The sequence below is a fragment of the Fusarium vanettenii genome (assembly GCF_000151355.1).
Source record: "Fusarium vanettenii 77-13-4 chromosome 15 genomic scaffold NECHAsca_57_chr15_1_0, whole genome shotgun sequence".
Classification (NCBI taxonomy): Eukaryota; Fungi; Ascomycota; class Sordariomycetes; order Hypocreales; family Nectriaceae; genus Fusarium; species Fusarium vanettenii.
This window is the reverse complement of record NW_003315832.1, coordinates 83753-99938: the sequence shown is the minus strand read 5'-3', so window position 1 is coordinate 99938 and position 16186 is coordinate 83753. Positions and strand designations below refer to the sequence as shown.

Below are 16186 nucleotides of genomic sequence, written 5' to 3'. Positions count from 1 at the left end.
ATGACGTCATTGAAGCCCTTCGCGATGCAGCAATCAACGAGTCTGATTCACTTGGCAGATGTTCGGCCTCATGCTTATCCCGCCTGCCTTGAATATTCGGCTTCTATTTATCGCTTTCAATTGACGTAGCCATGTCCAACCCAATATCAGATTTGAACAGAGCACGGACGGTTGACCTAAAAACTCCGTTTTATACTGGCGAAGGCTACCGTTAAGTACGGTGATGGCCTCATCACCCCTACCCTAGACCATGGGGCCGCAGCGCGCTCTTTGTTTGACATTGTGTAAGGCTGTGGTAAAAATGACTGTACGGTTATCCTCGTCTTACATCAGTTGTGCCTAACGACAAGTCAAAGTCATGAGTGCATGTTTTGGTTGCGACCGGGAAGCATTAGAGAAATTTAACGTCATCAATATTTTCAAAACGCCATCTGCATCATAAAATCAATGCATGCAGGCAAGGGCCCAAGCATTCACAAGAATATTATTATGCAGGTCCTTTCAGTCTATCCTTCTTGTATAACTCTAGATACGTATTTTTTGTCCCATATCTATTGCCGAGAGGCGTCAACGCGACACGACGGGATTGTCTCGCAGGGGACGGTCAAGGTACGGCCAGTCAAGCAAGATAAAGGCACAGGGGCATCATCGACGTGTATGTCAGCGCACTCAACAAGGGCTGAGAAGCACATAAACAGAGGATAACAGCTATTAAGCTACGGGAAATAAAAGCAATTGGGAGCACCATGGCCGGCAATGCGCCTGTGCGCGTCGCCTGGTGGTTGACCCAGGACTGGCTGCGTGTGCGCCCCAGTGATAAGGCATCTCCCAGGCTAAAGGCCCAGGCTTATTCAATATTGATAGTGCAGTACATCTGGCTCGGAGTGACCAGTGGCTGTGTGATTGGTTGGGAGCGCGACGCGGACTTGGGGTGGCGCGACATGGCGTCTCAAGAAGCGCGTCGAAGCGCGTCACGCTCCCAGCCAACGTGTTGTTGTGCCTCAAGAAGCCTTCATGGACGCCAATTTGATGGACTTGAAATGGCCAAGATGAAGGGGCAACCGCAACTGTGTGGACAAGCCCCATTTTCATTACTACGACAAGCAATCTCACGGATGAGCAGGAGTATTGGAGACAAGTCGCTGGAATGGACACACGGGCCAGACCCAGATCATGGGACCGGAGTCATGGAGACCAGGGCCATGCAGACAAGGGCCATGAAGGTTGGAGATTGGAGTCATGGAGGGTCATGGAGACCAGGGTCATGGAGACCAGGGTCATGGAGACCAGGGTCATGGAGACCAGGGTCATGGAGACCAGGGTCATGGAGACCAGGGTCATGGAGACTGGAGTCATGGAGATGAGGTTCATGAGGATCATAGAGACGGGGATCATAAAGAGTCATGGAGACCAGAGTAGTCTGTAGAAACGAGAGTGATGCAGGAGCATGGAGGGCCTTGGAGACCAGAGTAGAGATAAAGATCATGAAGACCAGGGTCATGGAGACGAGGACGGGGGCGATGAGTGACATGGAGACAGAGTAGAGATGAGGTCATGGAGATGAGGGTAGGCATGGAGACCAGAGTAGAGATGAGAGTCATGGGGGCCGGTTATGGAGATCAGAATCATAAAGACTAAAGTTATGGAGACCTGGGCCGTAGAGACGAGGGTCATGAAGATGAGAGCCATGGAGGCGAGAGCCATAGAGAGCGAGGGCCATAGAGACAAGAGTCATAGAGGTCAGGATCATGGAGATGGGATCGCGCGTGGTCTTGAAGACAGTGTCGTAGAGAAAGAGTCAGAGAAGGGATGCAATGGATCACGCTGCGGCTGTCACAAGAGATGTCATGTGTGGAGGTAGGGGACCTGAAGAGGAGTGACCGTGGAATGGAGGGATGCGGTGGGCAAGGAGAGTCAAGGAGCCGTTAGATCTTTGGGCGGGAGGACGTTAAACAAATCACGAGAAAAGGTTGTAGGGAAGAAGAGAAGAGAGAGTTGTATGGAAGAGGATGGACGAAAGAGATGAGAAGTGCCCATCCCAGATTCCAAGTCCTTGGGCGGCCAGGCTGGAAGTTCGATGGATACAGGTGCAGGTTCGGAGGGTCGAGCGGATGAGCTGCTGCGTATATATAAAGGGGACCTGGTGCTTATTAATCACCTGGTCAGACGAGCCACCACACCGTCTGCATGACGAGGGCCCTGCGCCCCTCACACCAGGACGCTGCAGATGTTGGGCTGGTGGCGATGTGTTGGCTTGAGGTCGCGCCGCGCAGGCCATCTCAACCAGGTTTCACCCTTTGGAGTGACAGTCAAGAACATCACTGTTCAGCATCGCTCGTGTTCGTTGAGTACGAGACTCTGAGGAGCTTTGAAAGTGTTGATGATGTCAAGACTCCCAAGAGGCCTCCTGGCGATATCCTGAAAGAACACGAAAATATGCCTCCGCCTGCCCAGCCTTCTGTGTCCTGCATGAGCTGGGTTTGCCCGTGGGACAAGGTCAGGTGCCATGCAAGAGCAAACGCTGCAAGGCTAGAGTTGCTCCTGCATGCACTCTGGCTCCCCCGTCATCGTTGGGCCCATCTTTGGCCTTTGGTTGGCCCTCCTTGGATGCCTGTTCCTTGCTGCGTTTGCTCGACAATAGGAACGCTAAACCGTAGCTCTGCATCTACACCGTTTGAATAGAACGGCTGAGTTGTTGGTTCCTTCTGACCCACATGGCTTTTCGGTAGTTCAATGTGCCGAGAATAGGGGTGGGCTCAAACCAACCACAAGATACACACCAAAATCTATTCTCGTCCGTATTCCTCAAACCCACCGAAATCACCGAAACTTCAAATTGGAACACAATGTCGGGCTCAAGAGCTTTCGATGAAGCCGCAACATGATATAGGTTCGTTCAAAAACAGGTGGCCACGGTGAGGGCTCTCCATCTCCCGACCGTCGTCCCTTTGTTCTGAATGATTCTGATATATCATATTACCTGCCAACGGGCCTCAGGAATACAGCAACCCTCCCCGGTCAGTGAAATGAGGAGGAAAGGCTGGCTGGAAACCCCGGCATGCCTCATTGATCAAAGAAACGTCAAGCTTGATAAACCCCGATACTTGCTGCGACCTGCTCACCCTTCTCTCTCACTCTTCACGACTTTGAGCTGTAGTCGCTACACAGCAATACAGCCAACGATCGACCTGTTCTATTTCGACGATCTTCGGGCTCAGTTAACCCATCAAGGGCCGGGCTGAGTTCTCTTTCGACATCAACCGCCGAATCAACCCCCATTGCCTCCAAACGAGCTTGACAGAATGTGTCAGGCGTGCCATGAGAATGGCCCTGCAGTAAGTCTCCCTGTTGCTGACCGTGACCAAAATAATGACCATCCTCTCTGGCTCACAGTCCGTCTCCGGCGTGCCCATTGCCAGCTACCTTGCCAAAGCTCGTGCCAAACAGCCCTTTCGACTGCGCCTCTGTCATGAGCTCCAGGCCTCCATCTTCTTGGCCCTCAACCGCCATGGGGCTGCCCCGAACTTGACCTTGCGTGATAATCCTGCCCTTTGTCAGCTTCTGTGGGAAGATGTTGGGTTGGACTTTGCTTATCAGTATAGGATGAGAAACACAATCCTGGGTAAGCTTTCATACCCCCTACATATACCGTGTCCTGTCCTGACAGTCCTTGGTAGGCAAGTTGACCGACCGCGCGCAATCCCTTCTTGAAGAAGCTCGGAAATGGGGAGCCTTTATCCAGGTCGGAGACACCCGCTGTCTCTGGGATAACGAGATCGTCGCAGAGCACTTTTCTTCGCAGGAGAAAGTCCTGCAATGGATCAAGACAAAGCGAGAGGAGGCAGCCAAGGTCGCCCGGGAGAGAGAGGCCAAGGAGCCAGAGCCTGGTACACCCTCACGACCGAACCGAGCGAGCGGAGCAGCTTTTTCCCGACAGACACCTCCACGAGCTTCTCAGCGTGGGCTGCGACCCCCCCAGACCCCCTCGAGGACCTCCATCCGGAGAAGAGGGCCTGGAGCCCAAACTCCAACGTCCAGCCGAAACATGGGCATGACCGGGCAGAGGCTTTCACGCAGCCAGGATACTCCGAGGACCCGACGACACACATTTTCAGGAACCATCTTCGACGTGCCTCCGCCAAAGATGGGTCCACTGGAGGAACTTGCTCAAAGTGTCGAGCGTATGGGGCTCGATGATTCTCCGCTGGTCAACACTTCTATGCGTCAATCTTCTGGAAATGACGCTCAACCGACCAACTTGATCGATACTCTGTCAGCACCCCAGCCAGCCTCTCATCGAGATGGTCGGCTGAGATCTCCCATCCATCTACCGACTCCCACTTCTACAACCAACGTGGGCTCGGAAGCTCAGAGTCCTGTTGCGAATTGGTTCAAGGTTGGTCAAGACACTGGCCAGTTCCCATCCAAGAAGCCTACCCGCTCTCATAGAAGATCGTCCTCGGCGCTTCCAGGAACCGGCAACCAACGGTCTGGTGGGCCTCAACCCATGCGCCTTGACCTTGCTCGCCGGCGAGAACCCCCTTGAAGCGACGAGGTACTGCTACGAGGTATGAGACTGGGACCTCGACTCCAATCCCAAAGCGCCGAAAGACGGTGTCCTTTGCGGATCAGAAGGCTGACCAGACGATGCATTAACTGGGCGTGGTTGGACTGGTCGTGGTTGGAATTTGAAGCTAATGTCCAGGTCTGAGAGATGGATATGGCAAAGGTGTAGAGGGGGAAACGCATGGTGTTGGTCTTTTCGGTATGTAATGCATGGTATGGGTTTCTCAGATAAGCTTTTGCGTAGCACTTGAAGAATATGCCCGTTTATTTCTTTCCCGTGTCGTGGATCTTTCACTCATCACAGCTCTGGATCAACCAGCAGTTGCATGGCAAGAAACGGCCCATCTCACCTCATACTCTGTCGTGAGGCCTGCCGACTTGGTTTGGGCGGCGAGGCAGTGACGTAAATGGGCGTCTGCGTTGCAAGACTCCCAATGACCATCAACGGTTCTGGGCAAGGGCAGACCGGATTTTATTCAAGGCGAGCCAACGAGTCTTTGTCCGACAAATGCGTCAGTTAAAAGAGGAAGAATTGTGGTTGTGGGTGGTCGGTACCTGGTCAAACAGTTGTAAACTCCATCTGGAATCTCGCCTTGGGCCAACACACCCCAAGTCCCTGCTTCTACAGCTTCTCCCACATCCAGGTATCAAGATGAGTTAGGTTGCCCCAAGACCAATACAGCAGCTGAAAGACCTCAGATGGGTCCGGTACAAACAGTTCAAAGGTATCATGCTCCACCTCGTCTCCGCCAGATGCCTCGTCCCATTCTTGCAGGCTAGCTAATACATCTTGGTGGCTCAGGTGATCTGGGTAGTGCTCCTTCATCAACAGCCCCTCACACTCCCGCAAGGCGCGTGTCCGCCCCATGGAAGCTCTCTCACGTCTCTTCCTCTCCACCACCCACCCGCCAGTCTTCAACCTCGCTGAAGGGTCCTTGAGATTAGGCGGCTTGATGGACTTTAGCAGCTGGCTCACGGTCTTCTGCACTGCTCTTTCGCACGCCAGCACTTTCTGCGTTTGGGACTGCAAGAGGAGTGCCTCCCCGAGAACCCTGCTCACGTTGGATGTTGCCTGGCAGAGCACGTTGGTGTTGATAGTTGGGAGGCTGGGCTTGGCCGGAATCCGTCGTAGTGAGTTCCAGGCAACCGATAGGAAGTTTGCGGGCTTGGCCGCTTTGGAAGCCGAGACAGCCTTCTCGTTCGCCTTGACAGAAATGGTGGTGAGATTCTTAAGCCAAACATCAAGGCTCACCAGAGTGTGCTCCAGTCGGCGCATGGAATCCATCGTCGACATGATCAGCTCGCCATTGTTTGCCACACTGTTTAGAGAGAGTGGTCCTTTGAGTAGAAGATTCAAGTTTCGCATCGCCTTAGACTCGTTCAAGTGCGCTGCAGGCATCGTGGAAAGATCGCAGCGCCGTGTTTTGTTTTGTGCTTTTGTAAGTGGCTCTTCTGGACCCCTTGTCGGAGGCCCTCCACTCTGAATTCTTCGGTCAACGGGAATGGTTGGCCGAGGCATCTTGCTCAGCTTTGCCTCATGGGCCGTGAGGATGTCTTCACGGACAAACCTGGCGAGCCACTCAAGAAGAAGGATGGTATCGTCGGCGCTGTAGTGACGGGCTTTGATGGAAAGCCTAGTGAGGGCGAAAATGGCATCCCGAGCGGCGGTGGCGGTGCGAGAACAAAAGTTGAACACGTTAACGTCTTGTGAAGTATCTCGAGGCTCGGTTATGTCTCGTTCGTCGGTCGGCCACAAGAGCCAGTCAAGCTCTAACTGGTGGAGGCCACTGTCGCTAGATGGGTTCCAGATGACGCCATGCTCGGTGATGTTGTGGCAGACTTGGTCAACGAGGTTAGGGATGTCGGATAGCTGAGATGAATGGGTCCATAGGGCGAAACGCAGAAAGTTTGCGGCATACGAGTCGAGCATGACAAGGACATCGACGTAGACACCCAGTGGCTCATGGTACATGTCTGTCGTTGCGGTGCTTTGGAGGCTGCCGAGATGGCTGATTGAGTGAGAAGTGAAGTAAAAGAAGCAAAGCCCAACAGAGGTTGACGCAAGAGCCAAGTAAGCTAGCAAGAACCACCATCGCGGCCTGGGGTGTCTGGCACGACGTCGCTTTTCAGGCCCTTCTGGGGCGACAAGCTCGCCTGAGGCTTGCGAGGATGAAGCTGGCGGTTCCTCAGCGTGGGATGCCATCTTTTGGGCGATGTCGATCAGCGGCGTGGGCGTTAGTTGAGTGAGAAATGAGTTGAGCGTTGCACAGAAGTTAAAGCGATTGAAAACTCAACAGAAGCTTTAGCAACTCGTGAAACTCTTGAAGATGAAAGAAGAGAAAAGAGGAGAAGAGACGAAGCCGAAGGAGAACAAAGACAATGAGCTTGAGCTTGGTGTTGGCTTGTAAGTTGTAATGCATGGGGCTCGGCTGTAGAGCCACTCTGTGGCTGTGTGGCTGTGTGGCTGTGTGGCTAGGGAAGCTATGGGTATCAATTAAAGAGCGTTATGAAGGTGCTGTAATATGGAGGCGAGAGCGCTATAAGTTAGTGGACATGTTGTTCTATGTTAGTGGTTGGTGCGCTATAAATTAGTGACTGATGTGCTTGAAATATATATAGTGGATGATGCGCTAGAGGGTGCCCGGTGCGCTGTATTTTTTATGAGGAAGGCATGGATGCTATAGCTTAGTGGGTAGGGCGTTGAAAACTAGTGGTGTCTGCGCTGTAGCTTAGTGGGTAGTGCCCTATGGTAATTCTTTTGATGCTCTAAGTTATAGTGGGTGAGAATGTGATCACATCCATCCATTTATTATGGAAACATACAGAAGTTCCATCAAAAATGGTTATTTATTCTGTGACGATATGATCATGATTGGGGTCATCGTTCCTAGAGTTTCTTGTGATAATCACTGCAAACTTCCTCCTCTCTCATACCTCGTCAAGAACCACGTTAACTTCGCAATAAGGAACCACTACATGGCATGCAATATTATAATATTTGTACTAACTGCGCCATCAATCCATCCGCACCTGTTCCATGCCCTTGTCTAGATTCATCCAAAGAAAGGCAAGCAACTCAACAACCCCAATGTCCAAGGAAAGCTGTCCAAACCTATCCAAGACGGGGCATGTCTAATGTCATCTATCTTCCTCAGCCTCCTCAATGTAAAAGCGCTCCCACTCTGGACCAACCTTCAGCACAGTATTCCAGATAGACGAGTCCATGAGCAATCCCCGTGGCTCATTCTTCCGAGCCTCCTTGAGGACTGCGACAGCTTGGTTCGCATACTGAATCCTCATTGTCGCGGCGTATCGTGCAGCACAGATGTGCTGGTACTCACCCCGGGAATCGCCTTGGGTACCGGCAACACCCGCCAAAAACCAGTGTTTGAGCTCCGACTGGGCATACTGGAGAGACTGGGTGGCGATGCTCAGAGCCTCTTCGGACAGTGCTGGGTCGGGCCCGCAGGCCGAAAGCGCGGGACATAGGGCGTGCTCGTTGGTGTCTGGGTCGTCGTTGGACCCTTGGCTCTGGCGAGGGGGTTGCCGAGACCAGCTCCGTCGATTCACCGTGGGATCTATGACGGGGAAACTACTCTGCGTTGGAGTTGGAGTCAAGTCGTGGTCAGGCGGAGAAGGGAAAGCAGGCTCTGGCTCCGAGGTTGGGTCATCCCGAGGGGGCTCGGGCCACGTGCGAGGATCGTCGTATCGTGAAGGGGGAGTAGACGGAGGCGACATGATTCCCTCAATGATCCGCCGACTTTCAAGACAACGATGGGAACCCGTAACAATGCGAAGGTTCCTGTGATTCATCGGATGGGCTCTGTCTTTCTGGCTGACCTGAGGGGTGCTGATGGCCGCGGACATGAACGGAGGTTGAAGGCCACTCTGGGAACCCCCAGAGATGTGACGAGACTAAAACTGGTCTTGACGAGCCCCTGGCCCATCTTGTAGTCTGTGTCGGGAAACAGGATGGCGAGGCACGGGTGATCCATCTCGGTTTCGAGCTCGAGGAGGGGACTGGCTGTCGATGCGGATGGGATCCCAAAACGTGCTCAGCTGATCATCGTGGCTCGCTGCCATTGACCTGGCCCTTGGCCTGCCACGGCTGGCTTGAGCCAGGTTGTCAACAGAAGCCCGTACACGCTCGTCGCCATCCATACCGCCGCTTTCTTGGCTACGAGCCCGACCATGGCCGTCATGGCGATTGCTGTGGCGGCCTCGACCTCTCCCGACAGGGCTCGGAGTTGAAGCTCGTCGCCCAGGGACATCCTCTCGCAACTCTCCGTCCCAATCATCAGGCGCGCCCTGGTTCCCCGTCCACCCTGGAGCAAGCCAGTTGCGTGTGAAGGTTGGCCACCGCCAAATCTCAATCTGAGCCCCGGTTATCTGGTCACGGCCTCTTGTCTTGACAAGAAGGCCGCTCTTGCGGAGCTTCTCCGTGACAAGGTAGACCAGGGCTGACGTGACGCGCCGCCCGACAACCCGCTTGTAGTACTCTGGTCGTGCAGAGATGCCGAGTTTGGTGTAAAGCTCATCGGCGCCGCAATCGACCATGTTGGGCTTCGTTATCTGATATCGAGCGGCATGTTGGAGGAAGAGGACGCGGTCGTCGACGGGCCAGTTGATCTTGGTCGAGGTGTTGTTGGCCAGTGACTCGATGGGGTAGCCACGAAAGGTCTGGGTTAGTGTAAGCAAGACAGTGGCTTTTGGGCCAAGGGAAAAAGTAGAGAGGCTTCCTCACCTCACTGTCATTGTAAGGCATTGCACTGCCGCGTTGGAGCTTCAAGGAGGGGTTGTGAGAGACCGACGCGGCGGCGGGCGAGTGTTGTAGGTACAGCAACGAAAAAGACAACTCTTGGGTCAGCTCTGAGTTTCAAGAGAATCAGCAAGTATGTATGTTGGAGATGTGAGTCTGGAGCAATGGGAAACTTGGAATGTCGGTGAAAGTTCTAATGTTGAAGTGGTCCATGGCCATGTGGTGGTGAGAACAAAGAAGAGGAATGCGCTGAGTAATCAGAGCAGCCAGAGAACACACCTTTGCCTGAGAAGTGAGGCAATGATTGTCTTCTTTTTCAGATATTGTTAACTGGTGTACTTAAGGCCGGAGATTTCACCATGTCGGTATCTGACTGCCTCATCTGCCCTTCTCCCAGAGTCAGTTGGTGGCACGACGCAGCAACCATCTACAGCCTAACTTCACTTTTACTTGACACCTTTTTCCACTTGCTCGTCATGTCATATCAGATGCAGGCTCAACGCGACCAGAACTCCAAAGCTGCTCCGCCCACGGGCAGCACAACATCGTCAACCCACCGAGTGCGGGCCATACTAGAAGATGGCCGCGACGCCAGCCAGCTCAGCCCCAAGTCTCGGCAGTACCTCCTCAACTGGGAGAAGCGTCATCGTGCGAAGACGGTGAGCGATCTCTCACAGGTTCCGACAGAGGACATCCGGTCCACGGCAAGCCAGATGGAGCCAGAGCTTGTGTCCCGCAAGGAGCAGCAGCTTCTTGATGAGATCGAGGCCAACCCCGAGATGCAGGCATCTTTCTTGCTGTTCAAGCAGACAAGTGGTCAAAATGGAAAAGGTAAGAGAACTCGCGACTGGGTGGAGGCTGATATATTGACGATCCGTACAGTTCAACCCGAGCATGCCGCAGCAAGCTCACACAGGCAGGTCGGCCAGGCGCATGACCGTGGTCAAGCTTTGAGGGCTCAGCAACTCAAGGACGCCAACGATCATGACATCCGCCAGATGGAAGAGGCACTGGAGCAGAGAGTGCAACACTTCAAGCAGGCACTGGCCTGGGACATTGAAGTTCATCGACTGAATGCCAAGATTCAGAGTCGCCGTCTTGAGGCTGTGGCTGCGCGTGAGAGTCAGTAAGCGAAGCTTGCCGGTTGCTGGATGAAGGGGCGTGAACGTTTGTGGCGATCGTGGAGGTTGGCGGGAGGTGGTGCAGGGGTATGGGCAACTGATTCTGTAACATGGCCATCAATTTCTAGAATGTAGATGCCCCTTTGAAAACATTGATGGAGTCAATCCTTCCACAATGCCCTACAGTCGCAATCAAAAAGAACACATTTCTAACATAATAACAGCATTAAAACCCAATACCGTAAAACAACGTGATCTCTTCTCGCTGGTGCGTCGCTACTCTCATCTCTTAATTCTGATCTTGTACATGTGGCCACATCCAATCATGGAATCGTGTCCCAACTTCTTAAAAAGTGATCAGAGGCGACACACTCTGACATTCACCCTATACCGTTGTCTCACCCCCACTCTTGTCAAGACGGGGACGGCGGCTCTCACCCTATTGGCTAGCTGTCTGGAGGGCTAATCTCCCCAAACGAAGCTAACTGTCAGGCCCCCCCCGGTCTGGAACACGTCAACGGTCACTGCCAAGCCCTCTGACACCGCGGCTGAGTGGTCTCGCGGCAAATGGCGCTTATTGCTTATTTGAACGTCATGCGTGGCTGGCTGAAGCCCATCCGTCTGCTGCAGGTATCAATCAAACTGTAGCCAGGCCCAGGGAAGATCTGATATGCCAACTCTTTTGGGAACATGCTCTCCTTTCCCTAGCGTCAGCCACAGACGCACTCAATAGGAACAATAGGAAGCTGCAGAGAGATGAGTCAGGGGCTGAGGGCTTGCTCTTGCCTGGCAGAATCTGTTTGATCCCAAGCAAGAAGTACGTACTGTCTAGAGATACCGGTCACAGACCGCTCATTCAACTCCTTTGTGGTTCCCCCAGCCTCCCAGTCTGTGTAGAAGTCACGCGTGAGGGCCTCCAGAGACACTCCTTTGGACAGCCACTTGCAGGCCACTCATTTCGACCCCCCAGCCCGCTTGCAGAAGCATGAGGCCTCTGGAGGTAATCCTTTGGACGGCCATTCGCACACCGCCAGTTTGGCCTCTTTGTGCTTCTCCCAGCCTCCTAGCCTGCCTACAGAGGTCACGCATGACGCACTCTGGAAATCCTTTTTTGGACTCTTTGTTGCTCTGATTTCCAACCTCTCAAGCGGCCAGCGACAGCGAGAGATTGACCTGGCCCCATATTTCAGGTTGCCAGGCCGTTCGCGTCCTCCCCAGCCCCCCCCCTGCTTCTTCGCATTAAGGTGAGCGTTTCCCGTTGTGTCTAGGTGAACCTTTCACCGTTGACTCCCTCATTCATCACGCCCAGAGTCCTTTCGTGTCGCTCATCACCAGTTCGCTTTTTGCTCTGTGAGAACATCTTGTAACGAGTAATCAATCCCTGATCTCTGACGTCTCGCCCAAAGTGTTACGTCAAACATCGACTGCCTCACCCCCTCTCCACGTGGCGTCCATCTGAGTCCTGAAAGATGTGCGAGCACTGCGACAATAATGGCACAGATGTACGTACGCCCTTTCCGGGCCATCACAGCCTGCCACTAACATTTACCCAGTCCATCTGTGGAGTCAAAATCACCGAGTACGTTCGCGCCGCCCGCGATGGAGAGACACTCGCTCTGAAGCTGTGCCTGGAGCTTCAGGCAGTTGTTTTGTTCCTACTCCATGAGCATAACCAGACGCCCGATGGTTGGTGTGACAGCTGGAACCGTGTCTGCGACTCAATTTGGGTAAAGTCTGGGCTGAACTTTGACTTTCCCGAGCCCGCTGCGACTCATTTGTTGGGTACGTCTTTTCTGCTGTTGTGCTTGTTTCATATCACTTGCTAATACCTCCATCTCGGTGTAGATGCCTTCATCGAGACAACAGGGACCCTTCTCTTTGACGCTGCAGACCGAGGCGCGTTTGTCCAAGTACAAAATGGGCCCCAGGTGCGCTACCTCTGGGACAACAAGATTGTGGCTCGACACTTTGGGAGTCCCGATAGTGTCCGCGACTGGATTGTTAGCAAGACAAGCCCGACCACTCCGAAGAGTATCTTGAAGCGGACTAGCCAGGACGCTCCTGGATCAGCTCACGGTGGGCGGCATGGCCACCAACTCCAGCAGTCTTTGATCAACCGTGTTGGTGCGACAGAGGCTTCCCATGATCTTGGTATTCAGGATCCAAAGCACTTGCTGGCTTCATCCACAGGGAATAGCTTCAGCCATCGTGATCGGGCTCAGACAGCTCCGTCCACACCGGCTGGCCATATATCGGCATCAAGTCCCAGTATTCAGAGACGCAACCACCGTGCGGCACACAGTCTATCAGGTGGGCTCTCATCATCCATTTACGCCCCATTGCCCTCTTTCCACCTTCGACATGGATCGCACAGCAGGAGCACCTCGGCGGCTGAGGACTTTTTGGTCGGGAAGCAGATGCTAGAGGAAGAGATTGGACGCGAGGGAAGGGGATTTGGAACGCCCTCTACTTCGTCCGCATCCTCGTTTATGGCAGATCTTCCACCTTGGCCAGGAATCACGCCGTCAGCTTCCAGGATGCTGAAGGAGACCAGAGCTGCCAGCGGGGGCCTGGAACAGTCGTCCTCGGAGAGTCGAGGCTCACACACTACATTTCAGGCACCCCCGACATCAAACTCGACCCACGACGCCCCCTCCCCTTCAGCAGGCCCATCGTCCCCATTGGTCTGGCGAACGCAGCTCTCTCCAGGTTTGATGCGGCAGACCCCACGCTCTGTTGACTCAGGGGCTACCCACACTCTCTCAAGCCCCGCTGGTCAGGTCATCCATGAGCCATCTGGTGCTCAGTCTGGGGAGCACCATCCACTCCAAGCCATTCCAGAGGTCATCAAGTTACAGCAGCATCCTCCCGGTGCACAGCCTCGGAATTGTTCTCAGTCGGACCAGGTCCCCCAGATCTCACAGCCCGGGCCTGAGCATTCATTCACAGCACCGAGCGCCCCTCGATCTGGATCTGCAGCTGCGTTTGTGCAGCTACCCACACAGAACGCTGTTACCCCTGGTATGGCAGTCTCAAACTCCTCGTCTGTTGCGAAGCTCAGCCGCTCTGCCCACATTGCTCCAGATGCCACTAGTAGTGTATCTGCTCATGACATGCTTTACACCCGCAACAAGCTTGATGTCGTCTCCAACCCAAATCGTCCGTCCAGAGCCAGCACACCGACAACCGTCGTCTGCAGCCAGAGCACTCCGCATGCCAAGAGTCAGGTTACCGCCAAGGAGGAACCAACGGAACAGGCTCTCAACTCTGCGGTTGGGGCATTGAGACTGGATTCAGCTCCGGCTCTAGATCTTGCGTCAACCAACTTTCAGGAGGAGCAGAGAGTGAAGCAGAGGCCTATCATGGTGCCAGCGCCTCGGGCTCTCACAACCACCCCCCTGGAGGACATGAACGTACAAGTCCCCATTCAGCGCGATGATGGAGCTTTGCCCAAGAGCGGCGTCCAACTTTCCGTAGAACTTGTTACCTGGCTTGAAAACTACGTGCCATCTTCCTCTACCGCCAACGAAGCGCAGCTCCTTGCTTGGCGGGATGAGCTTTGCCGCGCCAACGCAAGAGTTCAGCATGAGCTAGACAGGTGGATGCGAGGGGGCCGGAATGTCTTGCCCCATCACACGGATGGGTAGGTGAGAGGCCCGGGAATGCCTGGGCCGCGGGTCGAAGTAAGTGCAGCGAGTCCCGAGATGGAATGGTGTAGGGATGAGACCATTGGCGCCAGGGGATGGGTGGATGGTGAGAAAGTTGTGAGTCCAACGGTCTGTTTCAATAAACAACTTTGGATGGTCGGGCAGATTATCAACTTGTGAAATAGTGCGAATTGAAAATGAACATGACGCAAAAGGTGGCCAGAGAGTTGTTAAAAATGAGGCGTGGCAGTTTCTCAACAAGTTTATTCTGTACTTTCGCTACTCGGCCTTTCAGAACGTCCCTTTCATCTCTCTTGCATGTATTGATTTGCACTCAGCTCTGCCAGAGACACAACGGTCGCCAGTGGAAGGTGGGCGTCAAATCGTGAGAGTGAGAAATGGAAGGCCAACCCGTGGACTCTTGATGACGCAGGATGTTTCGACCCTGCCAAGCGTGACATGGTGCCCTGACTCTGGAACCGGCAACGCCGTTGCAGCTTCAAGAGTCAAAATGTTTGCTACAAAGGATCTCATTTCTGGTCACTCTACTGAGACATCAGGGGGCATCCCTGATTTCTCCATGCTCAAACACAATGAGTCACAAGGGTAGAAAGAATCGCTGTGAGTGGCGCAGAGGGACTACACGTAAGGTGAATGAGTACAATTAGAGATTCTGATACAGGACGCATGGCCACGGACAAAGACCAAAGACACGGCCACAAGGAAGCCATACGTCAGCATGGAGAAACAGGTGGCTGAATGGGTGACTAAGAGCCGACGCGGGTACAAAAGGGGGGCGTTTCTGCCACGGAATCTGTTCTCCTCTTCAAACTCGTATTATTCCCTAGACCCCCCAACCACCACGAAATAGACCACCATCCAAACACACCGGTCAGACCTACTGAAGAATTTCAACATGCCTGACGAGAAGGTCGACCCATACATGAGGGGTCGGCAGCTGAGGCGCATTTACGAAAAGTACAAAGACCAAAACGGCGGCAAGACCGTCAAAAGCATCAACGCCACCGATCTTGCCTTGATGGAGTACTGCCCCTTGTCTGAGAGTACTAAAGATGAAAAGAGATTCGTGACGGAATGGGCCACGAATGCTAGGTCATTAGGCGGGGCGCTTGGTGCTTGGAGGAAGAGTATGAGAGAGTTGGGCTACGTTGCCAGGCCGATGGAGGATGATGCTGTACCAGCCAGCAAAGCCAAGCAGGACCAGGACAAGGACAAGGGCAAGAGCAAGGACGTGGAGAGTCTGGAACCTGTCCAAGAGCAGAATGAGCCCAACTCGGCCGTGCCGGATTCCCCTCGGGTTTCCGCAAACATGTCACTTGTTCGCCCGCCGCCTGCTGTCAACCCCCCAGTCACTGAGGACGTGGTGGCAGAGAAGCTCGACCATTCCCAGGTTCAGCTCAGTCCAGATCGGCGCCCAGATCCACCGGCACTCACTGAGAGTCGGCTGCAAGTCTCGCATGCCAACGCGGCTATATATCTTCCGTCGGCTCCTACCCCCGAGTCGAGGACCATGACCATCACCCCACAACAACGCCCATCAAGCTCCGCACAGCCGCCAGCATCCGTGTTGAGAGACCTTGCACAGCTCAGCCTCAAGCCAGAGGTCGAGGCCACCGTTGGGGACACAGATTCTTCGCCACCCAATGTACAACGTTGCAAGCATCGGACGGAACATTGTTCGTGATATCCAAGGCTACGTGGAACAGGTCATCCCTCGCAGAAATGTTGGCTCTTCTCATCCCGTGGAAGCTGGCGAGATGGTGTATCCCGACCAGGTATCCAGAGCAAGTTCTACGGCCCATGGTCTCTCTCAGCGTGAGGAGGATGTTGATCCAGCCCTCACCACCGAGGACGGGGCCATTTTTACAGTAGAAGATGGAGATCTGTACCGATTCTATCATGCACTTCGTCACGGTATTGTTCCCAGGCCAGGGCCAACAAGCTGAAGCAATGGTCATAGGACTACAGGGCGGGATTGTTGGGGTTCGGGAGGATTGGAGGACGGATGGATGGGAAATAGATCACGGATGTACAGGTACAAGTAATGGCATAATTTAGCAGACTGTATGAAG

The 16186-nt window shown here is 53.8% G+C and overlaps 6 protein-coding genes across 6 annotated transcripts; 4 read left to right on the top strand and 2 right to left on the bottom strand.

Moving 5' to 3' along the window:
- Window positions 1-3302: 3302 nt before the first annotated feature.
- NECHADRAFT_88691 (uncharacterized protein) lies at window positions 3303-4546 on the top strand (the record flags this gene model as incomplete). Its single annotated transcript, XM_003040811.1, has 3 exons — window positions 3303-3335; window positions 3394-3622; window positions 3678-4546. The coding sequence occupies 3 exons, from the start codon at window positions 3303-3305 to the stop codon at window positions 4544-4546; spliced, it is 1131 nt and encodes a 376-aa protein (XP_003040857.1).
- Window positions 4547-5188: 642 nt separating this feature from the next.
- On the bottom strand, window positions 5189-6769 carry NECHADRAFT_88690 (uncharacterized protein; the record flags this gene model as incomplete). The annotated part of the gene is made up of 1 exon (XM_003040791.1): window positions 5189-6769. The coding sequence occupies one exon, from the start codon at window positions 6767-6769 to the stop codon at window positions 5189-5191; it is 1581 nt and encodes a 526-aa protein (XP_003040837.1).
- A 935-nt stretch (window positions 6770-7704) lies between these two features.
- NECHADRAFT_88689 (uncharacterized protein) lies at window positions 7705-9331 on the bottom strand (the record flags this gene model as incomplete). Its single annotated transcript, XM_003040790.1, has 3 exons — window positions 7705-8454; window positions 8551-9246; window positions 9311-9331. 3 exons carry the CDS (start codon window positions 9329-9331, stop codon window positions 7705-7707), a joined length of 1467 nt encoding a protein of 488 aa, XP_003040836.1.
- Window positions 9332-9684: 353 nt separating this feature from the next.
- Window positions 9685-10455, top strand: NECHADRAFT_88688 (uncharacterized protein; the record flags this gene model as incomplete). The annotated part of the gene is made up of 2 exons (XM_003040810.1): window positions 9685-10156; window positions 10208-10455. The coding sequence occupies 2 exons, from the start codon at window positions 9685-9687 to the stop codon at window positions 10453-10455; spliced, it is 720 nt and encodes a 239-aa protein (XP_003040856.1).
- A 1460-nt stretch (window positions 10456-11915) lies between these two features.
- On the top strand, window positions 11916-14093 carry NECHADRAFT_88687 (uncharacterized protein; the record flags this gene model as incomplete). The annotated part of the gene is made up of 3 exons (XM_003040809.1): window positions 11916-11948; window positions 12000-12228; window positions 12292-14093. The coding sequence occupies 3 exons, from the start codon at window positions 11916-11918 to the stop codon at window positions 14091-14093; spliced, it is 2064 nt and encodes a 687-aa protein (XP_003040855.1).
- Window positions 14094-15009: 916 nt separating this feature from the next.
- NECHADRAFT_88686 (uncharacterized protein) lies at window positions 15010-16060 on the top strand (the record flags this gene model as incomplete). The annotated part of the gene is made up of 2 exons (XM_003040808.1): window positions 15010-15759; window positions 15821-16060. The coding sequence occupies 2 exons, from the start codon at window positions 15010-15012 to the stop codon at window positions 16058-16060; spliced, it is 990 nt and encodes a 329-aa protein (XP_003040854.1).
- Between the last annotated feature and the right edge of the window lie 126 nt (window positions 16061-16186).